The sequence below is a fragment of the Grus americana genome, chromosome 3, assembly GCF_028858705.1.
Source record: "Grus americana isolate bGruAme1 chromosome 3, bGruAme1.mat, whole genome shotgun sequence".
Lineage (NCBI taxonomy): Eukaryota > Metazoa > Chordata > Aves > Gruiformes > Gruidae > Grus > Grus americana.
The window spans coordinates 126,327,911-126,346,103 of record NC_072854.1 but is presented as its reverse complement, the minus strand read 5'-3'; the positions used below and the strand labels follow the sequence as shown (position 1 = coordinate 126,346,103).

The 18,193-nt window shown below is 43.7% G+C and overlaps 1 protein-coding gene across 9 annotated transcripts in view; it reads right to left on the bottom strand.

The window, feature by feature from the left end:
- Positions 1–546: 546 nt before the first annotated feature.
- Positions 547–18,193, bottom strand: part of RIN2 (Ras and Rab interactor 2) — a 79,794-nt gene continuing 62,147 nt past the window's right edge. For all 9 annotated transcript variants that reach the window (XM_054822228.1, XM_054822229.1, XM_054822235.1 and 6 more), the window contains 4 exons: positions 10,185–10,490; positions 7,959–8,090; positions 5,580–5,743; positions 547–2,428 (listed from right to left, as the gene is read on the bottom strand). In XM_054822228.1, coding sequence (XP_054678203.1) covers positions 2,111–2,428; positions 5,580–5,743; positions 7,959–8,090; positions 10,185–10,490 — 920 coding nt within the window. In that variant the 3' untranslated portion in view covers positions 547–2,110. The remainder of the gene's footprint in view (positions 2,429–5,579; positions 5,744–7,958; positions 8,091–10,184; positions 10,491–18,193) is intronic.

Sequence of the window (18,193 nt, the reverse complement as noted above, 5' to 3'; positions counted from 1 at the left end):
TTATTTTTAGAAGTTCAAATCCCTTCCAAAGTTTGGTTTTTTTCTTTTGTTTCCTGGCATTATGAGAAGTGAGAAGTGTTTTGCACAGCACAGTGAATAAAATGTTCTGATTTTCAAAAGAAACAATTGCACAAGAATAGACAGCGGAATGGTCCTGAGGTGGTTTGGGCATGCGTTTCCCTTTTTGCACTCTTTGCTTTCCTTCATTTCACGCCTGAAATTCTGAGTTGCTCAATACTTTGCCTCTCTGCCCCAGTCCTTCCATCCCCTAGCAGAGCTGCCATCATGTGAAAATAGTGGAATTTTCTTTAGCACTGGATGTCAGTCTTAACTTCACAAGAAATGGTTCAGCGGTGAAGACACCTGCTGGCTACTGACCCTTCAGGCCAAGCACACTTCCCTAGACAGTAACGTTACTGCATCCTTCCTTCGCAAAGAGTTTCAAGCGGGCCAAGCAGTATGGAAAGCAGCAGCATCAGATTCTACTGATACACAAAACATTCAAGTGTGAACCATTTCTTAAAAAAACCACCCCAAAAACCACAGCACACAACATCCCAAATTATAGTTCAGTATTACAATGTATTATGTGCAAAACTCACCATTTACAAAAAGAAATACAAACATGTGCCAGGGGTTTCAGATACATGGCAAACTGACAAAAATGCTACAGATCTCTGTATGTACAATACACATGCTGCCCACGACATTTTTGTAATCATCTGCCTTAAGTTACGCTGCTCGCACTAGACTCGGGGAGAACCCCGTGTCCCTCTAAAGAGAGTAGCCTCAATTGACTTAAGGAGGGTCCACAGCGTCACCCACAGCATCAGCTATCTTGGACAAATCTATAGAACACACACGTTTAATACCATTTTATCTTTGCGTACGTAGGACTGACTTTCACATCTCGCCTACCGAGTAACTTAGAACCATGAAATGCTACAACACATTCTTCAGTCCAAGATACATTTTTATGTTGGTGACAGACTATACAGAATAGTTAGTGTTCTCCTTCGCCTTACTGATCTATTTAATCCTCTGCTAACACAAGTGGTATCTGGGAATGGTGCTGTTAAATCCCTCTGCAACTCTACAATACTGCTTACATAAAAGTTCCTTACCAACCTCCTTTGCTTATTTTCTGCAAGGAGCCTGAACCAGCAGACTAACACATTTTAATCCTAAATTAGGTTCTCTACATTCTTTCTCTGCCCCTTCTCTACATCCTTTACTTTCAATTTCCTCTTCCTACCCCCTAGGTTCTGTCTAAAACAATGTATATAAACACTAACAGATAACAGTACATCAAGTTCCGATAAAGGCACTGAAATCGCCAGTACCAACGTTATGACCTTCTTACACATAACACAAGTTTCGTAAGAATTCTCCTGTAACAGGAAAAGAGAAACCACAGAGACTTTTAATGCAATACTCTAAAACCAGCAAGAGATTTATTCTTGTATATTAAATGTTAAAATCACATGCATAATTATAGAATACTTTATAGTTAAAAAAATATTTCAAAAACCAACCCTGACAGTTTACCTGCAACTGCTATAAAATTTCTATGATATATATATATATATATAAAAAAACATGTTGATTTTCTGTAATTAAAAAAATTAGGAAAGGATGCAATCATCCAGGTAATTATGAGTTAACTGATGCCCTGCATCGGACAGTCTTGTCAAACTCATGCTGGTGAAACTGAGCTCATACCAGCCAATTTACTGAAATACTTGTCTAGCGTACATATATTTAAATCAAAATGACATTTGGCTAAAGGCTGAGTGTAAGAAAATAGATTTTTTGCACACTACAGCAAAAGACCTGCAGAGGGCCACAGTATAATATGCTTCAAAAGAGTCTGTGGTACAAGAAATTCAGCCTCGTGGCTGTTCACTCAAACACGCTGGTGGAATATCCCGCGTAACTGGCCATATGCATGGTTTACACAGGGTTTTGTAAGCAATGCTAGAAGTGTCTGAGTGTGTTTTACTAGGCATTTATGGTTTAAGACCTGTCTTAGCTCCTAAGAAAGGCAGCCAACAAATATGTTTTCAACAGCTAACAAAAGGAACAGAAATTAAACGATGAGTTGCTGGTTTTAAGAAGCCGAGTCATCGCTGTTTTGAAAAATGGCACCGTATGGATCACTGTTAATGCGCTTGTAGACAAAATGAAAGACCTGGGGTTGCGGACGGCTGTGCAACTCTGCCTTAATTTTCTGAGGGTAGGTATCCTCTGTCAGTTGCTGCCAGGTGTCGTCGACAAAAAGAAACAGGCTATATTCTTCTGGATTGTCCACTTTAAACTTTTCAGCACAAAGCTGACATACGTCTTCGGTAGTGATATATGGTCTTACTAGTAAGGTCTTTCCTGTACATCCACTGTTAACTTCCTGGAATGCGACACGAAGGTAGTTCTGTAGAATGAGAAAACGTACGTCAGAAACTCAAAAACCCAAAACTCATCCTCTGAAAACTGAAGAGTCAGCAACAAACAGCAAGCCTCTCCACGTTCTAGCTGCGAAACCCGCAGCGGTGATTCCTGTACGTTATGGCCACCTCGCGAATTGCGACGTTGGTGGCAAAACTGTGGCGGGCATAACAGAAATTCATAAGCTAGCATCCTCCTTGGCTTACGCTCTAACCCTGCAATTAAGAGTGAACAGATAAAGCCCTAAAGCCACATGGGAAACACCGCAGGTTTTAATGGGACTTCTTGTTTGGCCTTACTAGGAAACCAAATGCCGTGAAGCAAAACAAACATCTGAGGTAGCAGGCCTGAGAGATGATGCTGCCGCTGCTGGGTCAATACTACAGAACACAAGCTTCACTCTGTTAGAAGGAAAAAGGGGAAAAAAAAAAAAAAAAAAAGCCTCTGCCAGTGGCACACAAGGGTGTTGATCCACAAGTTACTGCACGGTAAACTGTTTGCACCCTTACGCTGCAGTATGCAAAATGTAATCCATCCTCACGTGGGACATTTTCATCGCGTTCAACTGGCGGCAATTTGGCGTTTGAGCCTGATGTAACCAAGTTTAGTGTGACAGCATTATCTTTTTTTAAATAAGGCTTAGAAGGATGCAGACAGAAAATTTACTCTGCAACGTTAGAGTAAATCTACATGATCCTCAGGCAAAAGCTGGATCTTTTTTCTCTGTTGAAATCGACATGTGCTCACAACTCTGATAACACGGATAAATTCTAAATATGTCCTACAAGGAAATGCATTTCTACCTTTCAAAAAGCATTTACAAAGTAAAATAAAAAGCCACAACTGGAAAAGAAAAAAAAAAACCCAACAAAAAACCCCAAAAAACTTTTGGACACATGAACAAAGCAGCCTGCCATCGCATACTTTTTAAAAAAGAAATTAACTGCAATTAAAGACTAAAAAGGAGTAAAATTAAAGGAGGTGGGAAAAAATGACAGTGAAAAAACCCCGTTTATTGACTGAGCTAGAACTTACGTCTGTATGCTGAGTAAATAAAGTATGCTATATCACAATGGTAAAAATTTACATTTCATAAAAACAAGCTGTTAAAAGCTAAGACTGAGAAGAACGTTCCTATGACTGAAGTTCCAAAGAGCACTCTTGTCTTTAACAAGGTATTTTTTGATAGCCTGCAGACTGAAACACTGAAGCTTTGCAACAGCATTTAAACCAGTCAGGTTTGAACCTGACTGAATAGAACTAATCCATTGTTGTTACCCAGTGTGAAGAAATTATGAAGAAAAAAAAAAATTGGCCCTAGAGAAGGCAAGACACACTACAGTTTTAATTTCTAATGTAGTTAACGCGCAGAAGACCTGTTTTTAAATGCACGTGCTTTTAGACAGACAGGATTGCTTCAAGGAGAGGCTGAAGTTCGTACAAATGCCTGTAACTCATGTACTAAGTACCAAAATTATTTATGCAGTATCAGAAAGTTGTATTTAATCATCATCTAAATATGGGATTTTTTGCTTTTTCATCCTTTTGAGGGAGGGAGGATGAAGGTCTTCCAGGACCCAGAAGCTGATAAGGCTGTGAGACTGCACCACAGAAATGTAGCGATCACACCCCACTTCAGCGCGGGAAAGATGAGTTGAGCTAAAGTTGCGTTACACGTTCATTGTAGGGAAAGTGCTTCATTTCAGGACTGCAGAACATGGAGAAAGGAGATGGAAAACTGGCATTCTGAGCAGGCAGAAGAGTTACTGAATTTGTGCCAAGCATAACCTGGAAGTGGTGTGATCTTACTGACTCGAGGCTCTCTTGACAGAGACAGCAGAAGGAGAAGCACTGGACACACTCAGTGCCGGCTCTTCCCCTGCCCCCCTGCATCTTCCCACATCTGGCACGGCACCCAGCTGTACCATTAGCCTGGCTGACGTTCATTTGCTGAGGAAGAGAAGGTGAAATGGAATACAAGATCCTGCTGAATGACTCTTCTGTCAGTTAGTCATCCAGCAGAAATACAAGGTGACGAATTTTCCTATGAAAAGCGCAGTGTTTTGCTAGAAAGCGCAACGGCTCGAGCAATTTGAATCTGACACCTAACTACAGGTAAGCAGAATGTAAAATGTATCCCAGTAAGATGGGCTGGCTTTGTGCGCTGGCCATAATTTGGAATTTCTGTTAATCGGTTCTCCTCTTCCTATGAGAGGCAAATTGTGGAAGACCACTTCTTTTCCAAACTCCTTGCTGTTCAGCGTTGTGCTGTAGTCGTTTGCATGGACACTGATAAAGCAGAAGGAGCCTCGACTGAAAGGTTTCATTACCTCCTTATGACCGCACACCTTCACGTCTCAGGCTCTTAACTACATCGTAACTCATTGATGGTTGTCATTAGCCTCTCTGGCAACTTTGTGCCGTGGTATGAACTGTAAACCACTGAAGACAAAGGAGTAAATCCTTTTTTTCCTCGATTCCAACATCCTCCTTGCTTCAGTCCACAAACTGATGCATCTGAACAGACAATCAACAGCATACTATATGAAAGACATGCAGGCCCGGTTTTAAAAGATGATGTAATCCTGACTGTTTTGTTATTCTTCAGTTGAAGTTACTGCCCTACTCTGAAAGAGCGGTAAGAAACGGAGGGGAGGGAAAAAACACAAACAAACATGAAGACATCCATAGTATAGAACTCTACTCCTTGCTTAAACTTTAAAGCTGTAGGCAAGCTTTTCTCCCACCTCTCCTTTCTATTACCTGCCATATACCACCATTAGCTACTGGCGAGTTGTGCTGAATTATACCCCTGGAAATCTGGATTTGTTCCATTCTACAGTAAAGCATACAAAGAAGCTGAATCTAAGATACGATTGTTTGTCCTCGCTCTGCCTGACTTATTCGGGAGGGTGGGAAAGCTCCGTGATTTAGTGCTTTCTTTAGACCATCATAATCAAATGCAATTACGAAGTGCAAAGACTTCAAAACCGAGGCAAATTTGCCAGCCATATTTCAGCGCTGCTTCCCTCCTCTTACCTTGTGGCCCCGAGGGAATCGTTATGAATCATACCTCTCAAATGGGGATTTCCAACAAAACAATCATCGCCTGTTTTTGCTTCAGCCCTAAGCTCTACCTGAAAATCATCAACTGAAGGTATCGTCCTGTTAGTTGTCCTCCTCTTGTGCCATTGCCGAAGAGTATCTCTGGCTTCTGAACTTAGCAGTCGGGCAGCTTGTTCTTCCTGGAAGTTCTTGATCAGTGAAAGTGCTCCATAAGCGCTTGTCAAGTAATAGCCTCCTGTAAAGAGCAGCAAGGGAAGAACTTCTCAGAGTAGTCACAAACACCATGCTAGTTCCGACTGGTCACAGCCAGAAGTGCAAACGCAATTTTTTGATGCGTATATACGCGTGTATATATATATGCACACACACATATATATGAAAGTCCCTGTACAATATTGCCAAAATATTTATACATGAAGAAAATCAGCTCATTGGCCTGCAAAATAATGGAGGGTGCGTTCTCTGGTGCTGAGACACACGCAGTGGTTGCATGCGCTCCATATTATCAAGAGGTGCAATAGTATCTAACTCTGGGTCCACTAGTGCCAGGGAGAGGCAGTTACCGAAATAACTAGTGTCACTACTTTACTCCTGAGTGGGTTTTTTACAAAGGTGGAACATGAGTTTTCTTCTAAACAATTTCCAAACAGCAATTTGTCTTCTTCCCGAGCTTCAAGTGTGCATGAAATAAACATAGCTGTTTAAACAAAGTAAAAGACAATCTACCACTGCTCAGGAACTTAAAAGCAACCACTCTTAGTGGCAACAGAGCAATGACTGTGTGATTTGTACCCTGGAAACATCCCAAAGAGTTTGCTTTTGTTTTAAAAAGGAAGACTGTTTTGTGTCACCTTTTTAGCATTCCCCATAATGTCCAACTAGTTCAGGAGGTGATGTGTACAGTCCCACATACTTGACCTTTATTACATGAGTGGAGAACAAATTAAAGCCACGACAGAGTTACCGATGTACAAAAGAAGCTGCAGGTCACAAAGGAAAAGGAGTCTCAACAGGAGGTAACAGTCCTCAACAACCAGGAGAGAAATAAAAGACATGCTGCTGTTTATTTCTCTCTCTTCTTTTTTATCTTTCTGGGGGGAGGGGGGTGGTGGTGTTGGGGTTTTTGGGGGGGTTGGGGTTTTTTTTTTTTTGTTTTAGGTAAAGTATTTGAGTGGGAGTGTCCAATTAAGAGGTAGCACAGTCTATTTGTGGAGTCATTCAAAGATGCATTCTATGCTTAGAGTAGTATTTTCTGCATTATCGATAGCATCCTCTTGGCCTTTAGCTTTGCAACAAATTTAATACATACAACGCATGCAAGACCCATGAGACAAGTTGGACAATACGTTACATTTGAACCGCACAACCCCATAGCACTAAACATTTTTTCCTGCACAGCATAGTTCAGCTGGTGCCAAAGACAGGGCCAGCCAATGGACGGACTTCTTGAAAAACAACGTGACTTAACAGTCCAGTAAATGTTTCTGCCTTTCAAGCATGTTAATGATCTCCAGCTTCACATCTCAAGTATTTTCCATTGTAAGGTTCCTGAACAATGCACTAGAGGATGCTCTGTACACAAAGCAGGGAACACACTAGTGCCAAATTGGAGGAATCCTGGCATGGTTCTCTCGTGCATACCAGCATGCAAGAGGATACAGCAATTTCAGCAAGCCAAGAGATAGCAGGAATGGGAAACATACACAAAAACTCACAGCTGCGCTTGGTTACAAGAACCTTTAAACTTCCTCATAAACCGGTAGATTCTGGGGCCTACCAAGGGCTTGCAGAATACCTCTTTGTTAAAAACACTGCCGTGAAAACAAAAAGGAGGGAGATTTCCTCGCCTCTAGTGGACGTCAGCTGTCATTTGAGAGTGCCTTAAGAAACATATTCCCAGGGCTCATAAAAATACTTTGTGAGAAGCATTGGGAAGAAATGAATATCATTACGGGGGAGCAACATTCTCAAAAGCACTTCCCCTAGAGGGGCAAAAAATTCCCCCAGAAGTTTTTACAAAGCACCTAGCTCGAGTCCCATTACGCGTCTCACAATTTAATGGAATGCCGTGGCACTATAAATATTCTCAGGATATTTTTGGCACTGAAGGATAACCACATTTGGCACCCACACAGTGTATGTGTTTGCTTGCTAAGTCATGATGCCTCCCTCTTCTCGGGTGAAAACAACGTATGCCCTCATAAGGCAGTATACATCAGTAGATTGCCAGGTCACAGAGGCCTATACCCTGCAAGCTCAACCAGCTTTCTGTTACTTTAAGGTGGAAATAATTAGGAGATTCTCTTGTTACGTTACTGACATTGCTGACTTTAGGACTGCCCTTGAAAAGATTTCTACTCAAACAAGGTTAACAGCAACTGCACTATGAGGAAGAAGCCCCCTTCCCTAGTCCTTCACTCAAATCTAATAAAAATAAATAAATATATTACCTTCTCCATGTAACAAAGATGGATCCAGCAATTCCATCATGTATTCAATTTCAGTATCCAGCTCCAGCATATCACACTGGGCTAGTACATATGTCAACACAGGCAAGAAGTCATCAGCTCCATACAGCCTCCCTAGGTCAAAGGGAACACAGACAGTGATAGACAAATCACACTTTTTTACCAGTTTCAGCGTTTGAAAGGAAAGCATTATTTTGTTGCCTTCACTGACCAGTACGTTTGTATTACTCTAGAGCCTCCTGTTACCAATGTACAGCAAAGAGAACGTCATCTGACACTCGCTGGACAGGACACCAACACCAGCTTCATCCTGTACTTCCAGCAAGCACAAATCTCACGATGCACACCTTGAGGCATGCACGGGAATTTAAAGACTGGGCTCACCTTGGCATCAGCTCAACTGGTGAGCTCACAAAAGGCTGCCATGCCAGTCTGGCCTGACCTCCACCTGCGCTTCTATCACTGGCTAAGAGATGATGAATAGGCATTTCCTTTATACGTGCAGTGATGACATCCACTTTCTGGAAGGATCCAGCCACAAATATCAGTTTCTGAGTCTGAATCCCAGCAGAGAAGCCTGAATGTAAAAGCCTATTAGATTTGACATGAAAACTCAGCTCATTTCCTTGACAGAGCATAGTTAAAAACACCAGCGAGCAAAGCCTCATATCATTCCCGACTAGCTGGTGAAGCATCATTGGCAACGGCAGCACGCAGCTAACACACAGAGACCACGCCATACCTAGGTCTGTCTGCGCTCCTATCACTTTTATTGCATTTAAACTTTGTGTTTAGAAAACACTATGTGGCCAAATCTCTCGAGTCTGGCCAAACTGCGTTCACTGCAGAAATGGTGTGATGGTCACTTAAAACCACCAAGAGCAGGAGCCAACTTGAAGTTAGGTGACTGAAGGGCTGATATCTAAAGTAACACCAGGTAAGGCATACCCTCCAGATTTTACACTATCATCTGACTGAGAGTACATGACAAAGCAGATACTCAAACAGCTGCGGGCTCGATGCCATAGTTTACAAACTTCACAGGACAAAACAAGACAACCCAAGAAGCATTTGCCATATTTTAGCCCAAGCTCCTCAGTGCAACAGTTAACCGGCAGCAGCCTCTCAGTAATTTTCTTCTGCGTGTTGGAAATACTTTACTCCATGTGATAACACAGCATGGACAAAAGAGTTTACAGCACTTCAGGCCAAGATTCCTATATCCATTTTGAAATGCAGGACTTTGCACAGAAATAATAAGCTGGGCAGGAGATCAGACCTAAATCTTGCAAAAGCGCCTGAGGGTCTTTAACAGCCACACGCTCTCACAATTCATCTCAAATCTCAAAAGAAAGTAGGCATCTTTATCAGCATGGGACCCAGCTGCACGTTCAATACTCACTTAGGAAGAAAACTGCCAGCTTATACTTGCTTGGGGGCGGGGGGAAAAGTGTCACACTACCACCAGCGCTGCTTCACCTTAGCTCGTGACCTACCAGAGCAGCGTATGATAAGACATCGGGCAACAGAGTCGCACCTATGAATTCATGCCATGCAGCGCAGCGTTTTAATTGTGCCACTGACTACTCAGCAGGACTTAACTGGCCTGTAGTTCCACTTCATTATCTAGGTTTCAAGGTCATGTTTGGACTCTTGCTACAGTGTAGAAATAGATGTTATTTCTGTTCCAAAACGAGGAAAGAAAGTATCCAAATGAGAACCTTCAGAGGCATAGCAAGTAAAAAATAGTCCATCAGAGGCTGCTTTCCTCCACTCATTAACACAGAGCCCTTGCAGTTATCATATTGGATACATGCTGTTGAATTATTACAGCTAAATACAGGGTGTTACCTCTATTACAATTTCCATAAAAATACTCATTTAGAACCAGTGTCAAATTCAAGGCTTACAGGACAGCCGTTTTGACAGCTAACTTCAAAAGCCTACACTTAAGCAAAGCTGGGGGTTTTTTTTAAGCTGCTTCACAACCCTGCTTCACACTGAATTTGTAAGATGTGCTGCCAGATGCATCAGAGATATCAGGAAAGAAGCAGAGAGAAGGAGTCCCTCTCAAAAGGGCAAGGAGATGCTACGAGAGCTCCAGGAGGAGGAGACATATCTGCAGGCTCCGGTGGTCTGATTTCCTCCACCAAAAGACAACCCCAGGTTTAGAACGTCAGTGAACTTGAACCATGAGAAGCACCATACCTGAGTTATTCTCCATAACAGTGTAAATCAGTTTGCAAACTCTCAGCAGCAGCATGACTTTCTTTTCAGGTGAGTACATTTTCTGCATGGTCATGAACTTGACCTTAATCTTTTCAACGTCCACAAAATCTGGTGTTGGAACAAACACGCCCAGTTCCTGAGGATTCCTCTGCCGCACCAATTGCAGGTTTTCCTTCAGCTGTTTCCAAGATCCATCCGCGGTATGAAACTCTTTCAACATCGCTTCAATGTGGCCCTTCAACGGCTTCAGAATGCACTTATGCATGGCCTTCTCCAGGACAACATCTGCAAGGGGAAAACACAAGTCCAGCTGACTTCCTCCTCTACAGCAGAGCCAGTATTAACATAACCATTCCCAAAAGAGACACTGTAGAGCAAAACCTACTTGCTAAGGCCTATTTATTGTACAAGCCGAGTTTTCAGATGTTTCTTAACAAGAAAATAAAAGGCAGAACAGAATTTGTATTCCGTTTTCACTTATGACAATGTGGTAAATAAATAAAAAATAAATAAACCGCTCACCCACAAAGACCCACAAAGACAGACTGCAGACTGTCACCAAAAAAAAAGGGGGGGGGGGGGGCAGCAAAAAAAAGCAAGCTGTGACTCCAGTTAACTTTTGTTGGCCAGAAGTCTCTGAGTTTTATTTTACTTTGAGCTTAGACTTTAACTCTCAAACTTAAACAGTCAAAACCGTAACTTTTGTCTGCTTTGGCATGAAAGTCCATCCTTTCTGCATAGTTTCCATCAGAAACTATAACTCAACCAAAGTCTCCTAAAACTTGGCTCAACTTTGTCACGATCTTTATGAAGTTGAACAGATTACGGGCTTTAAACTATAAATGAAAACCAAGCTGTGTTTGTCCAGCTTCGGATTTCATCACGCAAGCTTATATACAGCTTTGTCATCAAGTTTGAAGTTCTTTGTTTGGCAATAGTGCGCACGTGGCACAGTAACCACTAACTTAGGGTTGGGTTTTTTTATTCTTGTTCTACTCGAGTTTTTCTTTAACAGTCATTCTCCATGTATGGACCACATCAACAGAGAAAGCTCTTTGCTAAACATTTTCTCTGCAAACCTTTACTTTATAAGCTAATTTTCTCTCCCACTCAGTGTCCCTACGGCAACATAGCTTACATTAGTTATTTGTACTATAGTTAGCTCCCACAAGCACAGAAGAGACTGGAGACCCTTCAGCCTGGCCACTGCACCACCGCCCTGACAGTGGGGCAGGACCAGAACCTAGAGCAGACAGACGACTTGGGGAGCACAGAGAGAGGAGAGACCGTGTCACTGCTAGATCATACATTTATACAAGCTAGCAGTGGACATTCCTGGTACTAGTGGTGACTCATTAAAGTTTCATTTAACCTCATGCCTCTTCCAGGTTCTTCGCTTGTTCTTATACCACTGTCTTTTTCTCCCCCACCCCACCCCCCTTTTTTTTTTTTAAATTGCAGACTGTTTCTAAGGCTTGAGATTTACACACATACACTCTCCAACAAGCATTACCTACTTCTATTTTCTTGCTTTTGCTTTATGCTTTCATTTAATTTATCCTTGCATTCAGCCATTTTTGCTTTTGGGTCTTCATGCCTCTCTGCCATGCAAACACACCCTTCACGCACTCCTCTTACGGTGTCTTTGCTTCGTACGTAGCATTTATTCTGTGTTTGTCTGGCATGCAATTCCCAATCGTCCAACTCTATTAGGAGCTCCCATCTCCCCTATCCCAATTCTGCTGGGGCTTCTGTAGCTTCTCTTGCTATTTTCCCCTCCTGAGACTCTGACAGAGGTGGCAAAGCCGTGTCTGCATCATTCCCAGAGCACCTGGGCTCTCTCTCACAATGGAGACTGCAAAAGCTGCTGGAAGGGAGAAAGAGTGAACGTGAGGAGCAGCGTTTGCCCTCTGATCTTCCAGATTTCCCTACGGCCACCAGTAAAGGCATGACCCGTCTGACACCTGTTCTCGATGGCCTGTCGCACAGTGTGAAGGGTGGATCCAGCTTCCCACCAGACCAGCGCCACCAGTTATACCTAACAAGGGGCAACACTTCAAATGACTGATCCTTATCTATTGTACTTGGTAGGGCCACACAATCACCACTGACAGCACTACCAAACCCAGTCAGGAAAACAGAAGCATCACCCTTCTGTGCAGCGACAGCAACCGCCTCTCCCTGCCATCAAAGCCATCCTCAGGGCTCAGGTGGCAGAAATATTTTTCCACCAAGAAAAACGCACAAATCTCACCCATGGGTATGCTAACTAGCTAAATTCCTAGAGAGTACGTACACATAGTTCCTCGCTAGCTTCAGCTGATGATGGGTTTGGGGTTTTGTTTTTACAATTCAGCTTACTTTATTTCTACTGCCTGCTCAGTTTTTTAAACAGCAAAAACACCAACTGCTTTGCTTGTAAGTGGAACACCTCTGCAGTTTGCATTCCAACCGCCTGGTCTCGTTTAAGTCAAAATTAAAGCAATCGGTGCTGCCAAACATTACGTTAAGCAAGAGAACTCTCTATCCCCGTGAAATTTTAACTCCCACAGGCTCCCACTGGAAGTTCTGCACACGAATAGTTAGCGTCAGCCATCCTTCATCTCAATAAAGTGGGGTCACTGCCACATTTGGTCACAGGAGGCTCAATAAATCATAAAGAATTCAGCGTGGATCCTCAGGGCCCTTGGTGTGATAATGAGGGAGCACCTAGCCTGGGATGGGAGACTGGAAAACTCAGTACACTTCCGTGACTGATCCTCTATGGGCTCCGGGCTGGAGCTGGTTCAACGGCTGCCTGCAGCAACGGTATGAAGGGAGCTGCAGAAGCAGTCCCTCCCCAGAGGCTACAGGAACTGGATGCTGCTGGGAGGGAAAGAGTCCTCCACAAAGCCCCAGTCCTTGGTCGGGGCCAGGCTTGTTATCTGTAAGAGAAGTGGAAGTCTTAAGTCTTCTGCCCGCAATCCTTATTAAGTCAGTGACACTCCCACAGCTTCCCGTGCAGATGAATCGCACAGATTTTTACGGTATGCAAGATGGCGAGGAGGCGTTCTTTCATATTTGCAATTTGTCACAGACTCCAAAAGCAGTGCCTGGAAATTGCTTTGAAATCTACTCTATCACATTCCACAATTTCTCCGGGAACATAAATCAATTTGAAGCAGCCCAGAGGAAGAGAGAGCAGATAACTCACGTGGCTGCGCTCAAAGTAGCGCAGGGTCCAAGTACTTATTGCTGAAGGCTGTTCCTAATGGTTTCTGCGCTGTTAATGCGATCAGGTAAATAAAAATAGGAGGGGACGTTTAGTAAAGCATCCTTCAGTGCTGTTCAGCGACTATATTACAGCTAATAGGAGACAAATGAAATAAAAGACATAGAGCTGTGATTCCAAAGAGATACTAACTGCGTCGGCTTGGTAAGGGTAGACCGAGAGAAACTGTCCTTTTAATGCAGCATGTTTGCATAGAACTAGCCAGCAAACAAGTGATGAGATACAGTGTGCCCAAGGTTTTTGCTCTTTTAAAAACCAAAACAAAACCCACCAAATCAAACAAACCAAAACCAATACAGAATCTTTTCTTCTCCTTTATGAATTCTTGGCACTGACATAAGAACCACAGAGTTCTGCCCTCAAATTAAAAAGTAGCAAATTCTAGCAAGCCGACGAGGTCAAAAACATAGCAAGATCGACAAGGACTGGACTTTTTTTTTTTTTTAATGGTCAACAATAACACCTATATGTATCCTAATTAATATGAAACCTACATAAACATTTATATTATTATTAAAGCCTGGAAGGACAGCATTTTTTTCTGATGTGGGTCTTAGACCAATATTCAGTGTCACAAGACACCTACAAGCATGTTTAGGATCAGGCCATCCAACTATTTATACCCTTTCTTCTGAACCGCGGTTACAGGCCCCTTTCAGAAAAAGGTGTTTCTGGATGTGATCCCACAAACAATTTCCAGCCAGCAGCAGCTTTCACTGTTTAACTTCTGATGGCCACAAAGAAGTATAGGAGGGTCTCCTAGGCAAATTAGCATCCAAGTTGTGACTTGAGGACTGAACCTTTGCATTAACATCTCTGTGTATTTCTTACATCTAAATCGGCAACAAAAAGTCCTGTTTACTTCAGCGTACACAAAGCGTTTTCAAATATCCTCCCAGGATGCTTAATACTCCAAAACCAAAACAGACACTCTTCAGATTTTTTTTTTCTAGGCTGAATATCATTTGAGCGGAGCACCATGTAACGTTCCTGAAATGATACTTATAATTAGCCTCTAGCCTCGAAATGGGAACTGGAAATGCTTTGATAAATGAATTGTAAAGGCCAGCCAGCTAGTTTCGTTGTGAATTGTGGAAACACATCTGTATCCTGTGCTGACATGCTATTTTGTTTTGCTGCAAACCACACAAGTCTGCATCTAGAGAGGACAACATATTAGTCATCGCCAGTGTCCTTACACAGCCTCTTTACAACCCTCACTCACTGAAATCGCAGGCGCGCTCTCACCTTTTCCAGGCTGTCAGTTTACCTGTTACCAACCGCTGTTGCTCCACTGAGATAATCTGTCAGATTCCAGTCCCTGGATTTACAGACAAGCCCTGTTTATCATCTACGACGGCCAAACCATTCATCAGTAAAAGAAGGGCTCAATAAGAGACCGAGCGAGCCTGGGAGCCACCACAAAAAGGCCGAGCCCTGCACAAGTAACGTTGCCTGGGAGGCTGAAAGCAGAAGGTTGCTTTGGAACACCGCGGCGCATACATGCGGGAGACCCGACTACACTGCATTTGCTTTGTTTTGGGTTTTCGTAATATCTGGCATGTTTGTAGACTGGCACGACCGATACAGCTCTGTTTTAAGTCAGCTCGTGTCAGGATGGCCAAGCGTCCAGTTCTTGGTGGATGTCTACAGTGACACATGCCTAGTCCGTGGTGCAGACAAGGCCATCTCCGCCAAAAGAGCAAGACTTGAAAGTAAGACCACACAACTCACGTTCCTCGATAACATGCACAGCCCTGAAAACAGAAGTAGGACCGAGGTGGGCGATGGATAGGTGGCCGTAGCTGAGCAGCTACGGAAGAAAGGTCTCTAGGGTAAACCTCCCCTCATTTTACCTACATAAAGCACACCAATGAATCACAGGACTATCTGTGCTAGACTTGTTTTGCTTTAATCAGCTGTGGGTTAATTAAAACTCACGCTACAGCCGTGAGGCAAATACATGTCTTCTCTTAAAGAAGTAGTAATAAAGGAGCAGGGAATAAGTCACAAAGCAAATCAAAGGGATGGTTGGGAAAGGGAGAACCAAATCCTCTGCCTCTGCTCAGTGCTTTTAACACTGCTTCTTACTTGCCCTGCGCTCTACTCCTGTAGTGACAAGAGGAGTGCTGGGGGACGCTTTGGTCGGCCTCAACTCAACATGAAAAGATACCAAGATGAACAACAGGGTAGGGGGACAGGACACCAAAACAAATTTACAAGCACCTAACGAGTACCGCAGTGCTAAAAACCAGCCAACATGAGTTTTTCAAGAAGAAATAGTGGCATACCATTCCAATTCCTTTCGGAGGATAATTGGATCAGTGAAGAAGAGGGGAGCAGGGGATGGGCTGTATCTTAATGTTTTTAAGACCCACAACCCTATTCCATGCAGCTTTCCTATAAGCAAACAAGGGAAATGCTGTCTTGCCCTAATTACCATAAGGTGGGTGCGTGAATGAGTGTATAACATACTGCACTGAGAGCACAGTTATCAATGGTTGACTGCCAGACAAGGCAGATACCTGAAAAGAGGTACCACGGGGGTCAGCTCTGGGCTTTAGTCTAGTATTTTCATCGACAATTTGGATGATAAAGCAGAGAGTTCACATCAAAAATCCACGTGATATCGTGGCGAGGGTGGGAGACCGGCATCACTGGTCCTTTGGAGACCAGGTTTAAAGTTATCTTCCTAAGTGGGAAACAGGCCTAAAGCTAATGTGATAAAATCTCGTAAGAACAAACGTAAAACATTGCCTCTCAGCAAGAAGAATACAAAGGCAAAAGCGCTGCTCAGAGAAGCCTCCCTCAGAGCGGCTGGCACACCGGCTCCCACGGGGAACAGACTGTGCTCCTCCACACGTCCTCCAGCTCCGTCTGCCTGTGACTCCTCTGTGCAGAGCCAAGTCCCTGTGACAAGCATGTCCTGCCAGCAAGGGGCCCACATGTTCTCTCCAAGCCTCTTTTAGCATTCAACATTTAAAAATCCACTACGGATTAGCAGTATTGTTTAGGCACCTTCCCACACGATCAGTTAACACCTTATTGCCAAATTACTTGAACCGGTCATTTCTTATGCTAGGCCCAGATTTGGGCATTGAGACTGAAGTTGTTCAGGTGTTAGATGCTGCCTGGCGATGACCCGGCGAAGCAATGACAGTCAACTTGATTCCTGTCTGTTTGCAGTCAGGAAAAGAAGAAACACAAATAAAAACTCCTGAACATTTGCTATTCGAGCAGCTGTGGACTATCAGGGTCTCCTCTCAACAATCCAGGTCTCTATTCTGTGGATACATATTCAGGTACGGATGACTTGGAAAAAAAAAAACCCCACAAAAAACCAAACTTTGCATTTGTCCTTAAACAATAAAAAGCCACGTGCCTTAGTCTTGATTCTGTCCCAGCACTGGGAATCCCATTGTTTTAGGAAGGGTTAAGGGCCTACAGCGCTAAGATTAGGAGGCATCTGTCAGGAATAGTTAGAAACGCTGATGCGCATTCTCCCAACGATTTGGCAGAAGTTAAGCAATTTGATATGCCCCTGTCTGGGAAACTTAAAAGATCTCTCCCTAGACTTTTGCAAGCAAAAGACTCCTGTAAGTCCGTGATGCAGTTCTACGAGAAAAGCTACACAATCACAAAGATCATTACACAGACACGGGAGAAAGTCCCAAACACCAAGGGTTTCACTAAGCCTCGTGGGGGGCGCTGCTTCAGCACGTACCGAAATTCAGGAGACAACGGCGGGATAAGGCGAAGCCTGGCTGCCCCGGAACAGGCGACCGGCAGCAGCAGTTCTGTTGGGTGGCAGAGGGAGGGAGGCGAGGACTGGCTCCAGCTGCTCTCCACAGAGGCAGGACCGGCCCGGGGAGCGGAGAGGCCTGAACATTTTCTGCTACAGGCTCCCTCCCTGCCCTTGCCCGCCCCAGGCACCAGCGGCGGGCTCCGAGTCGCGGGGTGAAGCTGCTGTTACACAAGCGTGCCCGGTGCCTCTTCCTGTGAGTCCCCGGGAGGGCACGGCCGCTGAGGCCCGCTCTAACTCGGCACTCACCGGGCCTGACCAGAGCCTCCGAGCTCTGACGCCAACTCGCCACCGCCGCGGGACAGTACATGACAAACAGAAAGGAGTACTTTCCAAGCGGCCCTAGGCTGACACATCGGAAGGAGAAACCCGCACCACCGACGTGTAAACTGACAAGAGAGGATAAACAACTACTCACAAAGTTAAAATTTGGGCTGCAATTCCGTACCGAAACAGTCAAGCAAACCCACGGATAATAGACAGGGCTACATCATAAAAAGTTCTCTATAGGGATTACTAAATCTTGCTGTCACATAGTTATCTGCTTAGATCAGCAACATCCGATGCTCCTGATCCACTGTGGTTGTTTGCAGGCTCGAGCCATAGGCAGCAGATGATTCAAAAGCAAGTTCTTCCTTTGTTTAAACTATCCTGCTTTATAAATGAACTGCATTTAATCACACGATCAAAGCCAGACTTTCTGTCGCTGAAGAAAACCAACGCAGTTTAGTTGTTACATTTCACAGCTTATGCTACTCCAAACTACTGAAACATTTAAAAGCAGACAGCATTTTGCCAATCTTCAGACACCCACGGTCTGATTTAACCACACCCTTACAATGAAAAGCACAAGTCAAACCAAGCTTTCACAAAATTACGAGCAAACTAGATCTGTATTTGTCAAATATCCAGTAC